This window comes from Ambystoma mexicanum, chromosome 3q (assembly GCF_040938575.1).
Source record: "Ambystoma mexicanum isolate Mex_15411 chromosome 3q, UKY_AmexF1_1, whole genome shotgun sequence".
Classification (NCBI taxonomy): Eukaryota; Metazoa; Chordata; class Amphibia; order Caudata; family Ambystomatidae; genus Ambystoma; species Ambystoma mexicanum.
In genome coordinates, this window is record NC_090926.1 from 579,489,866 (window position 1) to 579,508,139 (window position 18,274).

Below are 18,274 nucleotides of genomic sequence, written 5' to 3' on the forward strand. Positions count from 1 at the left end.
TGAAAGATCCAATGCTGGAGAAACGTGGATCTCTCGTAGACGCAGCTGCGCCGCCACTGGCGCCAGGCACTTGGTGAAAACCCTTGGCGCCGACTTTGTAAGGTAAGGGCCTTGAACTGATAGTGTTGCTCTTTAACCCCAAAGCGCAGAAACTTGCGGTGTCCCTTGTGAATGGGGATGTGAAAGTAGGCAACCTCGAAGTCCAGCGACGACAGGCAATCCCCTTCTTCCAGCTGTCCCAGCACGTGCTGAAGGGTGACCAGATTCCAGAAGTTTCGGGTGATGTACTTCAGACGGCGGAGGTCCAGGATGGGCCTCCAACCGCCAGTCTTCTTTCTTGAAGAGGAAGTACCGAGAGTACACTCCGGAGCCTCTTTGGGATGAGCTCTATCGCGCCCTTCTTCAGCATGGCCCGCACCTTCAGCAGAAGCTGCAGGACATGGTTTCCTGCCTGGCCACGAGTGGTATGTGAGGACAATTCGTTGGAATTCCACAGTGTGTCCGTAGGCCAGAGCATCCAGCACCCAACAGTCGGTGGAGATGGACTTCCACATGCTGACGTAGTTCGCCAGCTGGCCTCCCACCGGGTGCGCGGGTGGGGGCCAGACATCACGACCGGTTCAATCTTGCTTCGCCATGGAGGCACCGCCTTGGGGACCTTGACGAAAACAACTACCTCCTCCGGACTTGCTGCGGCCCCTGTAGGCCTCCTGTGACAAAGAGCAGGACGGTTGACGATACCACGAGCTTCCGCCGAAGCCCTTGAAGGAACCTTGGGACTTTCATCCGGAGGTCTGAAAGGATGGCCGTCGCAGGGTGCCCAAAGCACACACCGTCTCGGTATCCGCCTTGATGGCCTGGAGGGACTTGTCTACGGTCTTAACGAACAAATTATAACTGTCGAAAGGCATGTCCAATACCCTCGACTGCACCTTCTGGTGAAAGTTTGTGGCCTTTAACCATCCCCGCCGATGACCGCAAATGCTGTAGCCCATTTGGCGGAATCTTGTATCGGCAATGTCCGTGGCCACTGTGGTGGCATGGTCCGATGCCACCTCCCCTTCCTGCAGGATCTCCAAAGCTTGCGCTCTTGTCCTCAGGAAGGAAGTCCAGGAGGGGAGTGATCTTAAACCAGAGCACCCTGTTGTAGCGCGCTACGATGGCGAGGGCACCTTTATGGTCATCGCTGCTGAAGTGATGACTCATCGTCCCATGGCATCCAACTTCTTCCCCTCGCTGTCCGCGGAGGAGATAGTGGACGCTGCTGAGCCAGAGGATTTCTTCCTTGCCGCTGCCGAGACTACTGAATTCGGGCAAGGTCGGGACCTTAAACACTTGGGTGCATAGTCTGGCACCCTGTATTTCTTTTTGTACCAGTCCCTCTTTGCCGTGGCCGACGGGTTCTTCATAAGGGACAGCCCCTCGTCCCAAATGTCGTCCAACAGAGGAATCGACTGCACAGTCTTCCTCTTTGCCTCGCTGCTTTGGTACAGGAAACCCTCTTTTCCTCAGGGGTCAGCTGAAACGGGTCCGAGGCCCTACAGATCATGGCATGTAACAAGCCTATCTCGTCAGGCGGGGAGGCTCTGGGCGGCAGAGAAAGGAGGTCTCCAAATCTGCCGTCCGTCCCCGTTGTCGCTGTGTCCGGGTCTGTATCATCCCTCGGTGGAGGGGAGGGCGACAGGTGAAAAGGTGGTGGAGGGTGCACTCTCCTCTTACTGGTGGGGGGGCGCACCCGATGGCCCGTGTGCAGCGGGATCTTCCCGCGCTGCAGGATCCTACGTCGGCGGAAAGGGCATCCTCGTCCGAATCTCCGAACACAAGGTGTGGAGTGCCTGGAGAATGTCCACCGAAATGTCCGCTAGGGGTTGAGGTGGCGTAGGCAGGAGCAACAGTGGCACCGGTGTAGGGTTCTCCAACTCCTCCACGGCTTGCTCAGTCTTGTTGCCACTTTCTACGTCTCCCTCGCCGGGGTCTCTCCCGTAGGTCTCGACGAATTTCTCCTCCAAAATGGTCTGGAGAGTAGACAGCTCCTCCTCAGAGGAGATGTCCATGCCCTGAAGGACTACCATGCCCCCACCCCCTTCTGTTCGACCAGGGGAGAGCGTTTCGGGGAGATGACTAGCATCACCTTCTCCGGCGTTTTCTCTATGGGCTGGAACGACTATTCCCTCCTGGCAGGCAGGGAAACTCATCCCGGGGACCGTACCCTGCCAACCCACGTCCGCAGCCTTCACTAGGGACACCACCATGCCTTCAAAGGACTGGTTCGCCGGGTGAATCGGGGCCCGCACGACCTAGGTCGGGCTAAAGGCCTTCACCTTGGAGGGTGGGGTGGGGAAGAGGGTCAGCGCACCGCTCCCCCTTGGTCTTGTCCGACTGGCCCGGGTGGTCAGACTTCCTCTTCGACAAAACGGAGAGTTGGCTCGTGGTCGAAAGTGCTAGGGACGCTGTGCCCGCCCTGGCTGCTGGGGAGCCCATGGCAATGGCGCTCTCGGTGCCCCCGGACACAGTGCTTGGCCTTCTGTTGGGCCCGCGTCGCTGGGGCGCCCTCAAAGTTCTTAGAAGACTGCTCCGATTTTTTCTTGTGGCTTGGGGAGGCATGCTGCCGGGACTCACCCGTAGCAGGGGCCTTGGCCTGTAGCCACTCCGTGATATGCCTGCACCGATCCTTCATGGTACGGGGGACCATCTCCTGGCAAAACGTACAGTCATCCTCCACGTGCGATTGGTCAGAATGCAGGCAGTAGAGTCACACGGAATGCCCATCGTCCAAGTAGATGTTACGCAGGCCACAACCTGGACAAATCCTGAACAGAGGTGTTTAGTCTTCCTTCTCTGCCATTTCCACGCGGGGTAGGCCTTGAAGAAGCTTCTGGAATCCTCCAAGAAGAAACTCAATGAAAAATTGCCCTCAAGGGGCACTGAAAAATGTGAAAACGGGTTCCCGTTAATCGGAAGATGGATCGATGGGAGCTTAAGGCTCGATTGACCAGAAAAATAGAGTAGAACTCTTCGATAAAAAAATAAATAAAGCAAACAAAAATCGCTAAATACAGTAAAGGCTTGAGAGCTATAGCACGAGGCCTCCCAACACTTGAACAAGTGGTAAAAATCTGAAGATGGCTGACAGAGGGGCTTAGGTAGAGGGCAGTCATTGGCTGGGGGCAGTATGACCCACAGACCAGTGATTGGTTGTTAGGAGAAAGACAGTTCAGAAATGAAAAACAGATTTTTTCTTTACCGAGGATTCCCAGCCTGACGACAGGGACTATTCAGTAGCATGTGAATCCATGCCAGACCCCATGCTAGAGAAATACACAGTGCAAACTCACAATGGCTTTCCAATCATGGACACCCTCTTGCCCCACATCTGCCCAGCAACACACATCACCCTGGCTGGAATGTGGATTGTAACATGACATCCCCCTCCACCAACGCCCACATCCAGTCTGGATGCAACAACTGCCACTGAAACGCCAAGTTGGAGCCCACAAAACATTATCCCTTCTATGGAATTTCTAAGACCAGCAAGAGCAGATATTTGCAAAAGGACAAGATGGCCAAAGGAAAGGGCAAACACATGGCACAGGCATTTTGAGTATGTGGTACCCAAAATGGCATTATGCAGTAAACAAAGGGTACAGCACCCCCCTGGGAATGGTTCAAGCCATAGCAACTAGCTAGGGGATTTCATTGAGGTCAATAGAAGGAAAGTCGCAAAAAGAAAAATCTTTCCTAACACATAGCATGTACATGCAAAACAGATTCACAAGCTCCAGAAGTCAATTTCTTTTGTGAAGATAGCTTTAAGTTTTGCTTGAGCACAGTATGGACTTCCCATCAAGAACAAACATGACAGTGGAAGTGGCACTCTATATTTGGCATGCAAGCTTCAAGAGCCCCAGTGCAATACTAAAATATTGTACCTTCCCATCAAAACCGTCATCTCGCCCCAGACTGGTGGTGTGTGCGTGGGGAGGGGGAGCTGCTTGAACCTAACCCCTATATTTTCATCATTAAATAGGAAATCCTTTTAAGTCCACTCCAGCACTTCTAAGTTATACAGGCAGCACCCTTACTTTCTTGCCAGGTATCCCCTGCACCAGGCTTGGAAGGCGATGATCACATCTGTGATTTTCAGATCACGCTCTTCCTCCAGATGAGCCAGAACGCCAGCCCGGAAAAATACTTTGCTCTGTCCAATCCGGTAAAGGTTAGAGTCCAACTCCAAGGCTTTGATCTAAGGAAAAAACATATATATATATATATATAAGCTATTGCACCACTAAGGAAGGAAAGGTACATTTTTCAAACCTGGACACACTAAAAATAACTAGTGTTTGCCTGCAGGAAGAGCAGTCAATGACAGCTACAAAAGTCTGGATGGCAGCGAGAATGGGGCAGAGGGCTTCTCTGGAGAAATCCATCATTCAGCCTGCTATGGAGTTTTTCAAAGGTCCACCAAAAGGTAGGCACACTTTGGGCACAGGACGCCAACTCTTAGTATAGACCTGAGCCACACAAGTATGATGGTAGCAAAGGCTGAGCAGCCAGGCTTATATTCGTAGGAAGGACCCGAGAGTGAACACTGACTAAAAGTTATATAAAAATATTGATTTTATATATACACTAAGGCAAAGATCATTCTTCAGAAAAAACAAGTACTATAAAAAGCAGTAGGCGCAATAGAATAACCATTGCAATATTCACAGTAAATAAGTCACTTTTGTAATACAATTATTACTACCAGAAAGTTATCCTAAATGTTACCACAACCAACATAAAGCAGTTAAGTACTTTTCAAGACTTGTAATACTGTGGCCTTAGGGTGTAGCAGTCTATCCCGATCTAGTTATGAATGTCTCAAGAGCCAGTAGAGGGCAGAACAGGCAAGGGACAAGTAGTAGAAATAAATAGTTTCTCACTGGAGTGGCTAATAAACTCCTAGTCTATAGTCCCCCTTCCTCCATCCTGTATGGGCACTCCTGGCTAAGGACGGGAAAGTAACCTTTCACCAGAAAAATAACACTTTCTCTTTAAATGTATGCACGTGCAGGGGCGTGGCCCTTGGAGCATGTGCTCCCCTAACCCCGCCCACCAGCGCCACACCCCCCCCACCCACTTGACACGCTGCTGTATTAAACTGCACTTTTTTTTAGGGGAGGAATGGAACGGGGACTATGGCCTAGGAGTACGTTAGTCACTTCGGTGAGTAATACTTAATTACTCCTACATCCAGTCACCTTTCCTCCATCCTGTATGGGTGACTAAAATTGATGAACGCCCTGGGAGGAGAGATTGATACTCTATGCAAACATATGGTCCAAAATGTTAGTAGCTGCAATAGACCAAGATGTTCTCAAGCCTCCTATGCGCTCCCACCAGAGTTCTTCTTCCCTTAGATATGCAAGCATATTATGAAGGACAGCCTGGCCAAGTGCTGCATCAGCCCTGGCACTGGTATCCTTGCAGAAGGCAGCTGGAGTGGCCCATGTTGCAGCTTTGCTAATTACTTGCCATGGGACGTGATGGTGGAAAGCAACAGCCGCTGCCTTGGCTCTTACAGTGCAAGCGTGACTGCCCCTAGGAGACCCCTTGCACTGAAGCCTGTATGCCTCCTGGATGGTAGAAGTCATCCATCTGGCTATTGAGCCTTGGACGCTTGTTGACCAGGCCATGAATGTGACAAATAGGGCAACAGTCTTGCGAAAGGCCTTGGTCCTGTCGAGATAGACTTTTAAAGTTCTGACGTCTAGACAGTGGAGAGCCTTTTCAGAGTCTTCCTTGGGATTTGGAAAGAAAGTGGGGACCACAATCTTAGTTAATGTGTAAAGAGGAGACCACTTTTAGTAGGAATTTGGGCCGCACGCGGAGCTCGACCATGTCCCAATCAAAGATAGTCTAGGGCTTGAAAGCCACAAGAGCATGAATCTCCCCAACTCTGCGAGCTGAAGCAAGCCCCACTAGTAGCGCTGTTCAGAGCGTGACCAATTTGATGTCCACTGTAGTCATGCGTGCGACTGGATTGTGCGCAAGGGCGCCAAGAACCAAGTTAAGAACCCAGACAGGGTGCAGGCGTCTCACAGGCAGATAAAGTCTGGTCCACCCCACTAGATGCCTCTTCACCACTGGATTAGCAGAGGAAAAAGTTAAACCGAGTTCCGCTATGTGCCAATGACCGCTAGGTAGGTTCTGCAGGTCCATACCTGATCTAGGAAAGTACACTGAAAAAAAAAAAAAGACACCTGGTCCAGAGTGTCGGATAGCAGATCCATTTCGCTATCCTTGGACCACAAGTATAACCTGGTCCATTTGCTCTTGTACTGCTTTCGAGTAGCCAGACTCATGGCTTCCTGGATGATCTCTAGGTGTCTTGGGAAAGATTGAGATGTGGCAGTGTCATCTGCTCAGGTACCAGGCTAGCCTCTCTAGGCAACAGTGAATCACTGCCCCCCATTGCACCAGGAGCAGGTCCTCTCCAAGCAGGAGAGAGACTTCTGGTTGGGCAACTGATGTGGTTTTGCTGAGCGGTCCTGGACTAGAAACCATGTAACTGAAGCCCCCAGGGCCGCGCCGCACCCCTAGAGGGATGAGTCCATAGTCATAGTATAATCTGTCAGAGCGGTTTGAATGGTCTGCCCACCATGAGGTTCACTTCCTGTCTCCACCACGAGGTACTGTTGTAGAAACGCAGGTATCGTGACCAGGGCTCCCTGATGACCCGACTCCGGATCCCAGGATGCGGAAAAATTGAGCTGCAGCCTCCTCATTCGCAGCCTGATTTAAGGGATAGCCAGGAGGCATGCCACCAGTACTCCAAGCAGGTGCTCATAGAACCAGGCCGTAGTTGCTGTTCTGCTGAGAAAGTGAGCAATGGAAGCCTTGATCGCGGCCACCTTCTCCCCCGTGGGGAACACCCTCTGCTTCAGAGTGTCCCACAGCAGCCCCTGAAAGTTTGTGTCGGGCAGCGGTGCGACTTATTGAAGTTGATTGAATACCCCAGTTCATAGAGCGCAGTCATGAGTCTGGTGGTTGAGTACATGACCTGCTTTGGGGGCTCCTGGTCCCTACCCCCCCAGACCAACCAGTAATCGGGGTACGGATACACGTGGAGGCCCTTCGATCTGAGCGTTCAGTCTTGAGAATACCCTCAGCGTGGATTTCAAGCCAGACGGCAGGACCTTGCATTGAAAGTGCAACGCTATGAACTGGACGCACCCCTCTTTCATGCTGAAGGTTCTGTCAGAAGTCCACCTCAACGAACCCTTGATGTTGCACGTTTCTTCCCCTCCCCCAAAACCTTATTCGCCGTCTGAAAGAGCTTTGCACTTGCCGGACATTGCTCGTGCCCCGAAGTTCTACGTAGCACACACAAAGTTTTCGAAAGACTTCACAGCGGTTCATGAACTTTGGTTCTGTGAACTATGTCCAAGGCTTCCATCTGAAGGTGGCTCTCCAAGGCTTTCATCTGAAGGTGGCTCTCCGGCTGTATCATGCATGGTCGGCAAACCGACAACTGCCCGGCCGTCCAAGAGCCCACTCCACCAGAGGGATGGTCATGACTGCGTTCATGGCTGGTGTGCCCGTGCTGGACATTTGCAGTGCTGCTATGTGGAGGTCCACACACACCTTCACAAGGTTCTACTGTATCAACATGGATTCTAGTGAGGAGTTCAGAGTCAGCCAAGCTGTGCTACGCAACCTGTTCGCTTGAAGGGGAGTCTGTTCCGGAGGTTAATTGCTTCTGTTGAGCCTTGCCACCTCCCGTGGTTGCGTAATGATGTACTGCTGTGTATTCATTATTCATGAGCATGTGAATCCATGCCAGACCCCGTGCTGGAAAACGAACATGTTACATGCGAACCCTCCCTTCGTCCATCCCCTCTGCAGTTCTTCTTGGTCATAATGTCACTTTACATGCTTACAAAATCTGAAGATGGCTGCCAGAGGAGGGGCTTAGGGAGAGGACCATCATTGGATGGGGGCAGAATGACCCAGAGGACGGTGATCGGTTTAGAAGCGAAATACAATTTGTAAGTGAAACGGTTTCTTTTTACCGAGGATTCCCAGCCTGACAGGGAATATTCATGAGCATGTGTATCCATGCCAGACCCCGTATTGGAGAAGAGCAGTCATTGCTTTTTTGGGGTCCGAGTCAGATGACAGGGGGACTGAAAAAAGTCCTTGTCCGAAGACCTCTGGTGTTTGCTTGTACTGGCTAAGTGAACTGTCTGGTTGCCTGGACCGACGTCCTGGAAGCCCCTGAAGCTGGCAAAAGATTGGCCTCTGTCTGAGTGAGAGTGGGCCTGTGAGAAGGTCTTAGCTGCTTGCTTGATGAGAATGGCCAGGGACTTGGCTGTCTGAGCTGCTCTTCTTATAGCGTTCCTTGTCAGTGGAGGAGTTGAACAAGTCACCACCCTCGAAGGGTAGGTCTAGGATCCTGTCCAGGACATCCAGATTGAGTCTAGTTGACTTGCGCCATGCCATCCTCATGTTAGTTGCCATACAGTTAGCCCTGCTCGCAGTATCTATGTGCGCCACCGTGGACTTCATGTCGTCCAGTGCTACAGGTTTTACTTCCGAGTCCCGCCTTGAAAGAGGCTGGTTTATCAGCCGGGATCTCCGGCAAGAAATTTGCTCTCCCCACAGCGGTTGGTGAGCCGCAGCCAGGATGGCGTCGGCTTGCCTGTGGTGAAACTGGTGGTTTAAACTGGTTTAGGCCAGTGTAGGTCCCCGAGCTTTCACATCATCTTGGGGGGGGGGGGGGAGGGGAGTTGCAGTCCTACTAACCAATCGATGTGGTTGGTGAACTGATCCTTAGCCCTCTGCCCCATTCCAGCAATGGTGGGCTGGCTGTTGGCCAGTCTATTTCTGTAGTGCACTCAAAGTACCTGCTTCCCTCCGTTTCCAGTTCTGCTGGCCTGCTTAATGGGTCCCCCCCCTCACCCCCCATGTAGATTCCCAAAGCCCCTACTTTGCCATAGTCGCTGTGTACAGTGCCTAGTGGATATCATTGTTTTGCATCCTAAAGACTAACCTCCCCACATTAACTGGGCGGAGCCTTCCACGTTCGAACAACTTTCTGGATAATGTACCACAGTTTCCCGCAAGGATATTCCGCTTGGCTGTGGGTCATTGCCCTGGTCCAGAAGAGTGCTGAGACTTCACTACCCAAAACCAAATCTTCTGCATAGGATGTCCAAGGGTGCCTCTGGCAGTGGTCTCCAGCCAGGGATAATTTTCTACTGTGCTGCCTTAATTTGTTCCTCACGTCAGGCTTTAAGGCAGACATTGTGGGAAGACCTTTGTTCCCTTCCTTGGTCATCTGGATTGTTGCTGTCTCAGTGTGCAAGCCCCTTGGAACCAAATTGTGGAAAAGGCATCGGAAAAGGAGCTGTGTACTTACCATGTTTGGTGCTGCTGGAGCAGTTTTCGCTGAAACCACCAACATGAGCACCTAGCACTGTGTCCTGGGATGAGAAATTCTTGCTACACTCTGGGATCTCACAGGTCTGGGGGTAGAGATGCTTTGGGGTGGAGATGCTTTGGAGCAGAGACTATACTGCATTTCTCATATTTGTATATGGGGTGCTTGCTCTGCCCCATCTTCCTCCGGGGCGCCTGGTTCATCCTTTGACCTTTGAATCTTTTCATTGGGGTCTTAATAGTGGTAGTTTACCAAGGAATCTGCCCCCGTAGAGTAAAACATCCTTAACCCACTATTAGAGCAGAATACTCATTAACTCTTGTCATCGATTCCCATATAACTTCCAAATGGTACAGGGAGCCTCCTAAAGTGAGCCTTGGGGTACTTACTTGCCACTGGGCATTGTTCTTGTATCCATAAGGTGTTTGACGCACTTACCAGTCATTTTGACTACATTCTTAAAGTCATGCTCTGCTTTACAAAGGTAATTTGGGTGGCACTGAAAATGTTTAAAATAACGATTGCTAAAATGTATTTTTAAATGCCTTTGCTATTGTTTGGAATGGTTTCCTACCTCCAATGGCTATCATGTGCCATATGCATTACTTTTAAAACGGCCATAGGGTCAAAATTGATGGTGAAGGTGAACGCCCTTAGATGTTTTTAGCCAACAGGAAAAAAAGAAATCCTAAAAAACGCCCTGCCTTACACATTGCGTCTGTCTGCTCTGTTGCAACCTCTACAGAGGCTTCTGCAAATTTGACTACATTTTTTCTGTTTTGCTCGCCTCTCCATGGCATGCATTACTCAACGTAATAGCATTTCTGATGATTGTATCTGCTTAGATTCACATGCTGTGCATCCACGTAACAGCCATGCACACGTCAAGCAGGGGCAGACGAGAAAGAAATGCTGACCGTGCAATGGCTCTGGTGGAGTGGGCTCTCGGACGGCCTGGCAGCCGTAGAGCCACTTGGAGATGAAACTTGGACAAGGCGTTTCCCCAATTTACAGGTACAAAGTTGACAACTGAAGTCTTCAGAAAATCCCTTGTACGTGCCACGTAGAACTTCAAGGCACCACCAATGTCTAGCGAATGCATGGCCCACTCCGCCGGCGGCTGATTCAGAAAGACAGGTAACTGTTAGGGAGAATTCTCAGCAATGTGCCAATTCCCTCCACCTTAGAGACCCCCAGCAACTTTGCTGGATTTTGAGGACTTTTTTTTAACCCGGAGAGTGTGATGCTTTTCCCCTGTCATGTAGTTTGTGATTTTGAACACTTTATTTTTGGTTAAGGAGTCTGACAAACTCCATAGGCATCATCTTTTACATTGTGTCACACAGCACCTTCAGGGCAGTGGCACAATGAAGTCTTTCAGATTTCCCTAAGGTTTAAATACCTTCTCTTGGGTAAACCGTTTCCAAGAGCAGTAAAGTGAAATTGATTTTACTTACCATTGCAACTTTCTAGACCCAGTACTCCCTATCTTACAATAGAGTGCTGGAGGGGGGTTACTTAGTATCCCCTTTGTCTAGCTTCTCATGTAACATTTTTTATATGTTACCCTTTTCTCACTGAATGGCTGGTGGCAGTGGTTTCGTTTTAACTACCATGGTGTGCATTTACCGCAGGCTGCGTTCGCAGCTACAGTAAAGCACCCAAGGGTGCCATTTTTGTGAAAATGGCCTTGGTCTTTTTTCACCATTTCTTTGTGGAAATGTCCTTCTTGAGATTTACTCTGCGTGCCAAACCAGGATTGGTCTCTTTGTTCATTTTGCCTTTGGTGGGATTCACGAGTGAAGCCCGCCTCTGGCTCCAGGGTTTCTGGGGGAGGCAGGAAGTGATGAGGTGCCCGAAACTCCGTGTTTAGTCTCCTAGGAGACCGAAATGCACTCTGGTGATTGGCTGACTGTCCGGCAAGGACAACCACCCTGCTGGGTGAATTGACAGCTTGGCTGGAATGAATGGGAGAGAACTGAATAAAAGGAGAGTCTCTTGGCTTGGAAGGCAGAGTCGACCACTGGAACAAAAGAACCAAATACGAGCTTTAAGAGTACGCCTGCTACAACTCCTGCACCGGTTTTTTGCCCGGTGAAGCCCTGCTGCAGGTCCGAATCGCTCGTTCATCTCAACAGAGAAGCCCTTCAAGGACGACTTCTCCCTTTGAGTTGGTGGGACTAATCAACTCGACACTAAGCCACCTGGATACCATTCTCAGAGGTAGTAGTATTTTCCTCAGTGTTGTCGGAAACCGAATAACCAGGGAGTGAGACACCAGTTTGTGCGCTTTACTACAGCTACCGGAATTGAAGATTTGCCAATGCCAGCTTTTTGACCAGTACCAGAGCAGGTGTCCCCCAACATCCTCCCTCTTGTCCCCAAGACTGAGGCTCAGGAATGGCGAGATCTGCAGGAACTGCCAGGAACAGACATCTTCAGCTGCATCTTTTTATTCATTTGTAAGGTACTGTGAAACGAGACAGAGTACTTACCTTTCGCGTGAAAGTGCTTGGAACTTTCGCAACTAGCAGGCCTAATCTGCTTGTGACCCACCATATAATTCTAGTTACTACTTCTGTGAACTAAGAGATTTTACCGTTTACTTACCAGAACCGTTTATCCTATCCAAGACTTTATGCCATGGACTTTGGCCTAGCCTATTGAATTGCCTCTTCTGGTGAACTCAAAGTATCTGCACTGTCTAAGAAACTTATGTTCTGAACCTATTCCTTTTAGCTCCTCCTTCAAAGTAGTCTGAATGCCTCAGAAACTTAATGAATATAGTATTGAAGCATATTTGTGTATATCTAGCTGCCTCCTTCTAGTGAATGTTTTAGAACTGTCTGTTGAATAAATTAATACGCATTTATCCAAGAAACCTCGAGTGTAAGAGTTTGAGCACCTTCGATTGTAGACCTCTAACAGAATTAGAATTGAGAAGCCTGGCTGCTCTGCTCCCAAAAATTGTAGTACATACTTCTACCAAAAGTTGGTTTTGCTTACACCTGTAGTCATGGTTGGGTGTAGTGGTCCCAAAGGGTACTGCATACAAACACTGACAGCTAGGCTGGAACGAATGGGAGAGAACTGAATAAAAGGAGAGTCTTTCGGCTTGGAAGGCAGTCGACCACTGGACAAAGGAACCGAAGACTAGCTTGAAGAGGACGCCTGCTACAACTCCTGGACCGTTTTTTTGCCCGGTGAAGCCCTGCTGCAGTGCCAAAACGCCAAGTTTGCATCGACAGAGAAGCCCCTGCACGGACGACTTCTCTCCATGAGTTGGTGGGACCAATCAACTCCAAAGTAAGCCACCTGGACATCCATCTCAGAGCTGGTTGTATTTCCACAGATTTGCTGCTGGAAATTGTATAGCCAGTGAGATTAACACCAGATTGTGTGTGTTGCTTTTAGGCTGGCCTAGAGCTTCAGGAAGATCCCCGGACTCCCAAGAAGCAGGACAGACCAAGCCTTTGCCCCCCCCTTCAACAGAGTGCGGGACCCCAGAAGCAAGGAAAGTCCATCTCGACAGCAAGGAAACGCATTGTTGCCATTTGCGGTAGACGCAAGCAGCTGAAACACTGAACAGCCACTGAAAGTGAAGTTTGTCGGTTTTGACTGTCCCCGGGCATTGCAGGTGTCTCCCCACCCCGACATCCTCCCTCTTGTCCCCACGACGAGGCGCAAGAAAAGCAAGATCCGCAGAGCTGCAAAGGAACAGAAATCAGCTGCATATTTTTCTTCATTTCTAAGGTACTGTAAAAAAATCTGAGACTACTTACCTCTTACTGTAGAGTACTTGCCACTTCTGCAACTCGCAAGTCTAATCAGCTTGTGGCCCTACATGTGATTCTTCTTTTCATCAAAGACTCCTAAGAACTTGTGCAAAGACTTTTACTTACCTGAAGTGCTGCATCCTATACAAGACTTTTCCCCACTGACTTTGGTTTAGCCTATTGAATTGTATGACTCATCTTGAGGGATCCAAAAGTATTTGCCTGCTTAAGAATATTTGTGGTCTCTTGTTCAAATAAGCTTTGCCTTTTACCAACTTCTAAGAGTATCCTAAATGCCAACAGTAAGATTATTCTCCCCAGCACCCTAGCTATTAAAGTCACCTGTGGGTGTAGGTTGTGTGTGGGCCATCCCAAAAGGGTCTCTACTGATTTGGTATCTAAGAGTGTACAGCATTGAAGTGTATTTGTGTGTTACTATTATATTGTTCCCTTCTGAAGGCTTATTCTAACTGACTGATAAATTAATAATTGCTTATGCAAGAAACCTTGTGTAAGACTTTATTTGAATACCTGTAACTGTAAATCTCTAACTCCGCTACAGCCACATTGACCCCTCTTGAGATGAGCCTGGCTGCACAACACTCTACCAAAACTGTGTAGTACAAGCTTAAACCAAAGGTTGGGTTTCCTATACCTGTAGTCAGTTGTGTGTAGTGGTCCCATAGGGTACTGCATATAAACTTTGCTTAACAGTAACACCAAAGCTTTGTTGAGGAATGCAAACTGTAATTTTGGTATAAAGGTGGGGTGTTTACGCCGTACCAGCCTTGAAACGTGGAAGGACCAGTAAGGCTGCTTGCAAGACAAGGCCGGAATCTCCCGACTCGCCTGGCCGAGGGGATAGCCACGAGGAAAGCTGATTCCACGAGAGAAACTTGAGCGGATCCCGATGCAGATTCGAAAGGCGTTCCAATGAGCTTAGTTAGCCCAACATTGAGCTCTCAAGCTGGGGCAGAAGCCTTCACCGGCGGGAACGTCCTGAAGAGCCCCTTGAGGAACTCCTTGACAAGCCTGCGAGACCACAGCGAAGGTCTGCCCGGCGACCTGGTGTACCAGAGTATGGCGGCGAGATGCACCATGATAGAGGCATGAACCAGTCCCGCTTTTGCTAAGGAAAGCAAGTATGGCAGAAGTTGCAGGGCCGTGACACGCAGAGGGGTAATCTTCTGAGTAAGGCAACATGTGTCCATTCACTTCAACGTTGACGATGCTCCGGCACTGGCCAGGAGGTCCTGCTGGTAACGTATAACCTCCAAACTATAGGGCTGTAGGAACCATGCCCTCTGGTTCAGAAACTCTGGGTCGTGATGCTGCACAGCCCCCCCACCCCCTTCTCTGGCTAGGTCTGGGGACAGCGGCAGCTTGATGGACGGGGCCACCGACAGGTGTAATAAGCCGGCATACCAGATTTGCTTCAGCGGGGTGACAAGGATCATCCCTGCAGTGGCACTGTCAGAGTGTGTTGATCACACATAGGAGTGGAAACAAGGATGGGGAAGAAGTGTATAGGACCTATCCCTCCCAAAGGAATGTGCCTCCTCTGCCCACCCCCAAGCTCCTCGGTTGAGGGAACCTCTGGGACTTGGTGTTCGCCGCTGTTGCGAAGTGGTCGGTCTGGGGTCAACCCCATTTGTCGAAACAGCAGATTCACCTGGTCCTGGTGAAGCTCTTACTTGTGGAAAGAATGCATTTCCCTGCTGAGCAAGTCTGCAATGTTTTTGACTCCCGTCAGGTGAAACGGAACAAGGAACATGCCTTGCCTAATAGCCCACTGCCACAAGTACTAGGCCTCTGAGGGTCAGAGACCAGAGATCTGCCCCCCACCCCCATTTCCAGATGTAGAACATTGTGGTGTTGTCCGTGAAGATCCTCACCACCTTGTCCTTCAATGATGGCAGAAGAGATTTGAGGACCCAGAACGCAGGCCAAAGCTCCAGGATGTTGATGTGTAGGTCCCATTCCTGTTTGCCAGAGGCCTCTGGCGTGCAATTGTCTGGTGTGGGCTCCCCAACCCTCTAGAGAGGGGTCCGTGGTGACATCTTCTGGTAAGGAGGAAGACAACATGGGCCTCCCTGGACGAGGTGCTGCCAAACACCCCACCACCGTATCGCCAGTCGGAACTCTTCGTTGAGGGCGATCTTGTCTGTAAAGTTCTTGCATCCACCTCGAATCGAGGAACTCCTGGAGAGGTCTCAAGCGCAATCTGCAGAGTCGGACAAGGTCGATACAGGACGACAACATGCCCAGCAGGGACTTGATGGACCGCACCACCGCTGCCTCGGCCGACAAGAACTGCACCTTTCCTTGTATGGCCTTTACCCTATCCTCTGAAACGGATGACAAGCACGTTACGGTCGCGTAACGTCACAGGAACTTACAGTGCTTTTTGGGAATGGGGATGTGGAAGTAGGCGTAATTCCGGTCCAACAATGACAGAAAATCTCCCTGTTCCAGCTGGCCAAGCACGTGCTGCAATGTGACCATCCAGAACGTTTTGGACTTTTGAGAGAACGTAAGTCCAGAATCAACCTCCATCCGCTGGGGCTCGGCCTCCATCGCTCTTTTCCTAACCTGGACACCACCTTCTACAGAAAATGTGGCCTGTGTAGTTCTTGCCATTGAATCGGAGGGCTATGAGGACACCTGTGTTGGAACTCCAAGGTGTGCTCCTGTCCAAGAGCATCCAGCACCCATCGGTCTGTGGTGATCTTTTCTAACGTACTGACGAACTTCCCCCAGCCTGACTCCCCCTGGGGTGCAAAAGTGGGAGCCTGGAGCCTGCTTGAGAGGAGGCAGGGGTGTGGGGGCTGTTCTGCCTTGCTGGCGGCACTGCCAGTGACGTCTGCTGCCTTCAAAGCATCCCTGTATGCTTGAATGGAAGAGCATGAAGGCTGCCTGTAATGGGTACTATAATCCTGGTTTTCCTCTGCAGGAGGAAAAGGACGATGAGCGACGCTGTTGTGAAGTTCTAAGGGAATGTGTTGGTTTTTATTGCCTGCAAAGGCTTACCGACCGTCCTTCCAAAGAGGTTCTTCCTGTCAAATAGCATATCCAGCACCTAAGTCTGAACGTCCTGGTGGAAATGTGTTGCCTTCAACATCGAAGGACACTTCCCCTTCCTGAAAGTGGGACAGTGCCTCAACCTTCTGGTCTTCGGGCAGGAAGTCCAGGATAGGGCCCAGCTCATCCCAACGTTCCTGGTCATAACAGGAAAAAATGGCTAGGGTGTTTGCTGCCTTGATGGTAGAGGATGCCGTGCAAATTATCCTCCTGCCCATCGCATCCAGCTTCTTTGCTTCCTGGTCCAGAGCGTCCTATGACTGGTTGGCCAAGTGTTTAGCTGCGGCCAAGACCGGGGGCTGAGACTGTAGGCACCTGGGAGCCAAATCGGGCATCCTGTACTTTTTCCAATATGTCCCGCTTGGTCAGGCCATACTTTCATTAGGGCTAGGCCCTCCTCCAAGATGTCGTCCAGGAAGGAAATGGACATGATGGTATTTCTCCTCGACTCGAGTTATTGGTACAGGAAACACTACTCGGGAATTAACTGAAACAATGCAGAGGCCCTTCAGATGACTGAATGAAAAGAAAAAATATATATCCAAATTTGTCTCGAGGGGAGGCCCTCTACGGCTCATCCGCGTGCATTCTCCATGTCCGGCGTGATGAAATAGTTGTCCATGTCGGCACCAGTAGCCATGGTAGCTGTGTCAGTTTCCGTGTGCGGACCCGGAGCTCCAGTAGGAGTCTTGTCGTGATGAGGTGGCGGCTGGGTCAGATGATGCAGAGGAACTGAACCCCCCCCTTGGACCTTCTCTTCCGCTGGACAGTTTACCCTCTGAGGTTCTGGAGGTGCAGGCCCCGATGGCAGCATCCTTTGCTGGATTTTGGTGACCAGCGTTTGTAGGGTTGCTAGAATCTCCAGAGGCATGTCCCTAGGTATAGCCAGCAGAGTAGGATGTAGGCTAATGCATCTCCTCTTCCGCACACGGGACTGAGGTCCTCCCCCATCCATGGTCTGAGCAGCACCCATTGTGCGGCTCATTGTCTTAGTCGATACTAGAGTAGATATGCTCCAGTCTATCCTCAGTAGTCTGCCAGTCCACATACCTGGAGGCTCCACTGGTGGGACAGTTTCCCTCTCAGGAGGCTGTTTGGTTGGAGCAGCCACCTGGTCTTTCCCTTGTCCCGGTTCCTTCGCTGCCGCTTCCACATCCGTATCTCACCTTGGGGCCAAGGACACCTGTCGGGTGGCCGCCACTTCTTTCCTGGACCCGCTCCCTTTCAGAGCCGCGGCAGACCTGGACTTAAGACTATGAAGAGCTTGTGGCTGCCTTCAGCGACAGTGTCGTTGTCGACTCCGATGACTTGGCCTTGGTTGAAGCCTTAGCTGGCTTCGACGAGTCCTACCTGGACTTTTCCCTCGTCAGACTATCCGCAGACACAGTTTGGATGGGTTTAGTGACTTTCTCTTTGAAGACACTCCTTGCATTTGCAGGCTCACTGCAGAGTATGATGGTGAACACCTTTTGTCCGAATCGGGACCCGCATCAGCACGCAAGGCGTCCTCAAAAGATTGCAACCTCGCAGAGGGAGACCACTCCTTGGACCAGCCGGTCCTGGAAGAGGCTTGACCCTGCCGTGGCTGGGTCTGAGGCATTGCTCAACTTGAGCCACGCCGACAGTCTGCTGCATCAGTCTTTTTTGGTTTCTTTGAGAAACCACGGCACACCTCGCATCCCTCATCGTGGTCCGCATGCAGGCAGTATAAGCACTTATGGTGTCCATCTTCCACAGAGACGTTTCTTAAACCCCACACTGCGCAGAGTTTGAAGAGGCTGCAACATTCCTTCTCAGTCATGCTAAAAGGGCACAAAGTAGTCCCCAGGGCCGGGCCTTCACGAAACTTATGATTTGACAGTGGATGACGATAAAGCAAAAAAAAAAAAAAATACATTTTAAAAAAAGTTGGTCAAATAACTATTGTCCAAAAGAATTTATGAAAAAAAAAATTAGCTCGGAGAGCAACGAGGACCCCAAACACAAG

At 50.4% G+C, this 18,274-nt stretch overlaps 1 protein-coding gene across 2 annotated transcripts in view; it reads right to left on the reverse strand.

Annotated features, from left to right (window-relative positions):
* MYH9 (myosin heavy chain 9) overlaps window positions 1-18,274 on the reverse strand; it is a 500,061-nt gene that overhangs the window by 229,989 nt on the left and 251,798 nt on the right. For both annotated transcript variants that reach the window (XM_069654373.1, XM_069654374.1), the window contains exon 19: window positions 4,083-4,243. In XM_069654373.1, coding sequence (XP_069510474.1) covers window positions 4,083-4,243 — 161 coding nt within the window. The remainder of the gene's footprint in view (window positions 1-4,082; window positions 4,244-18,274) is intronic.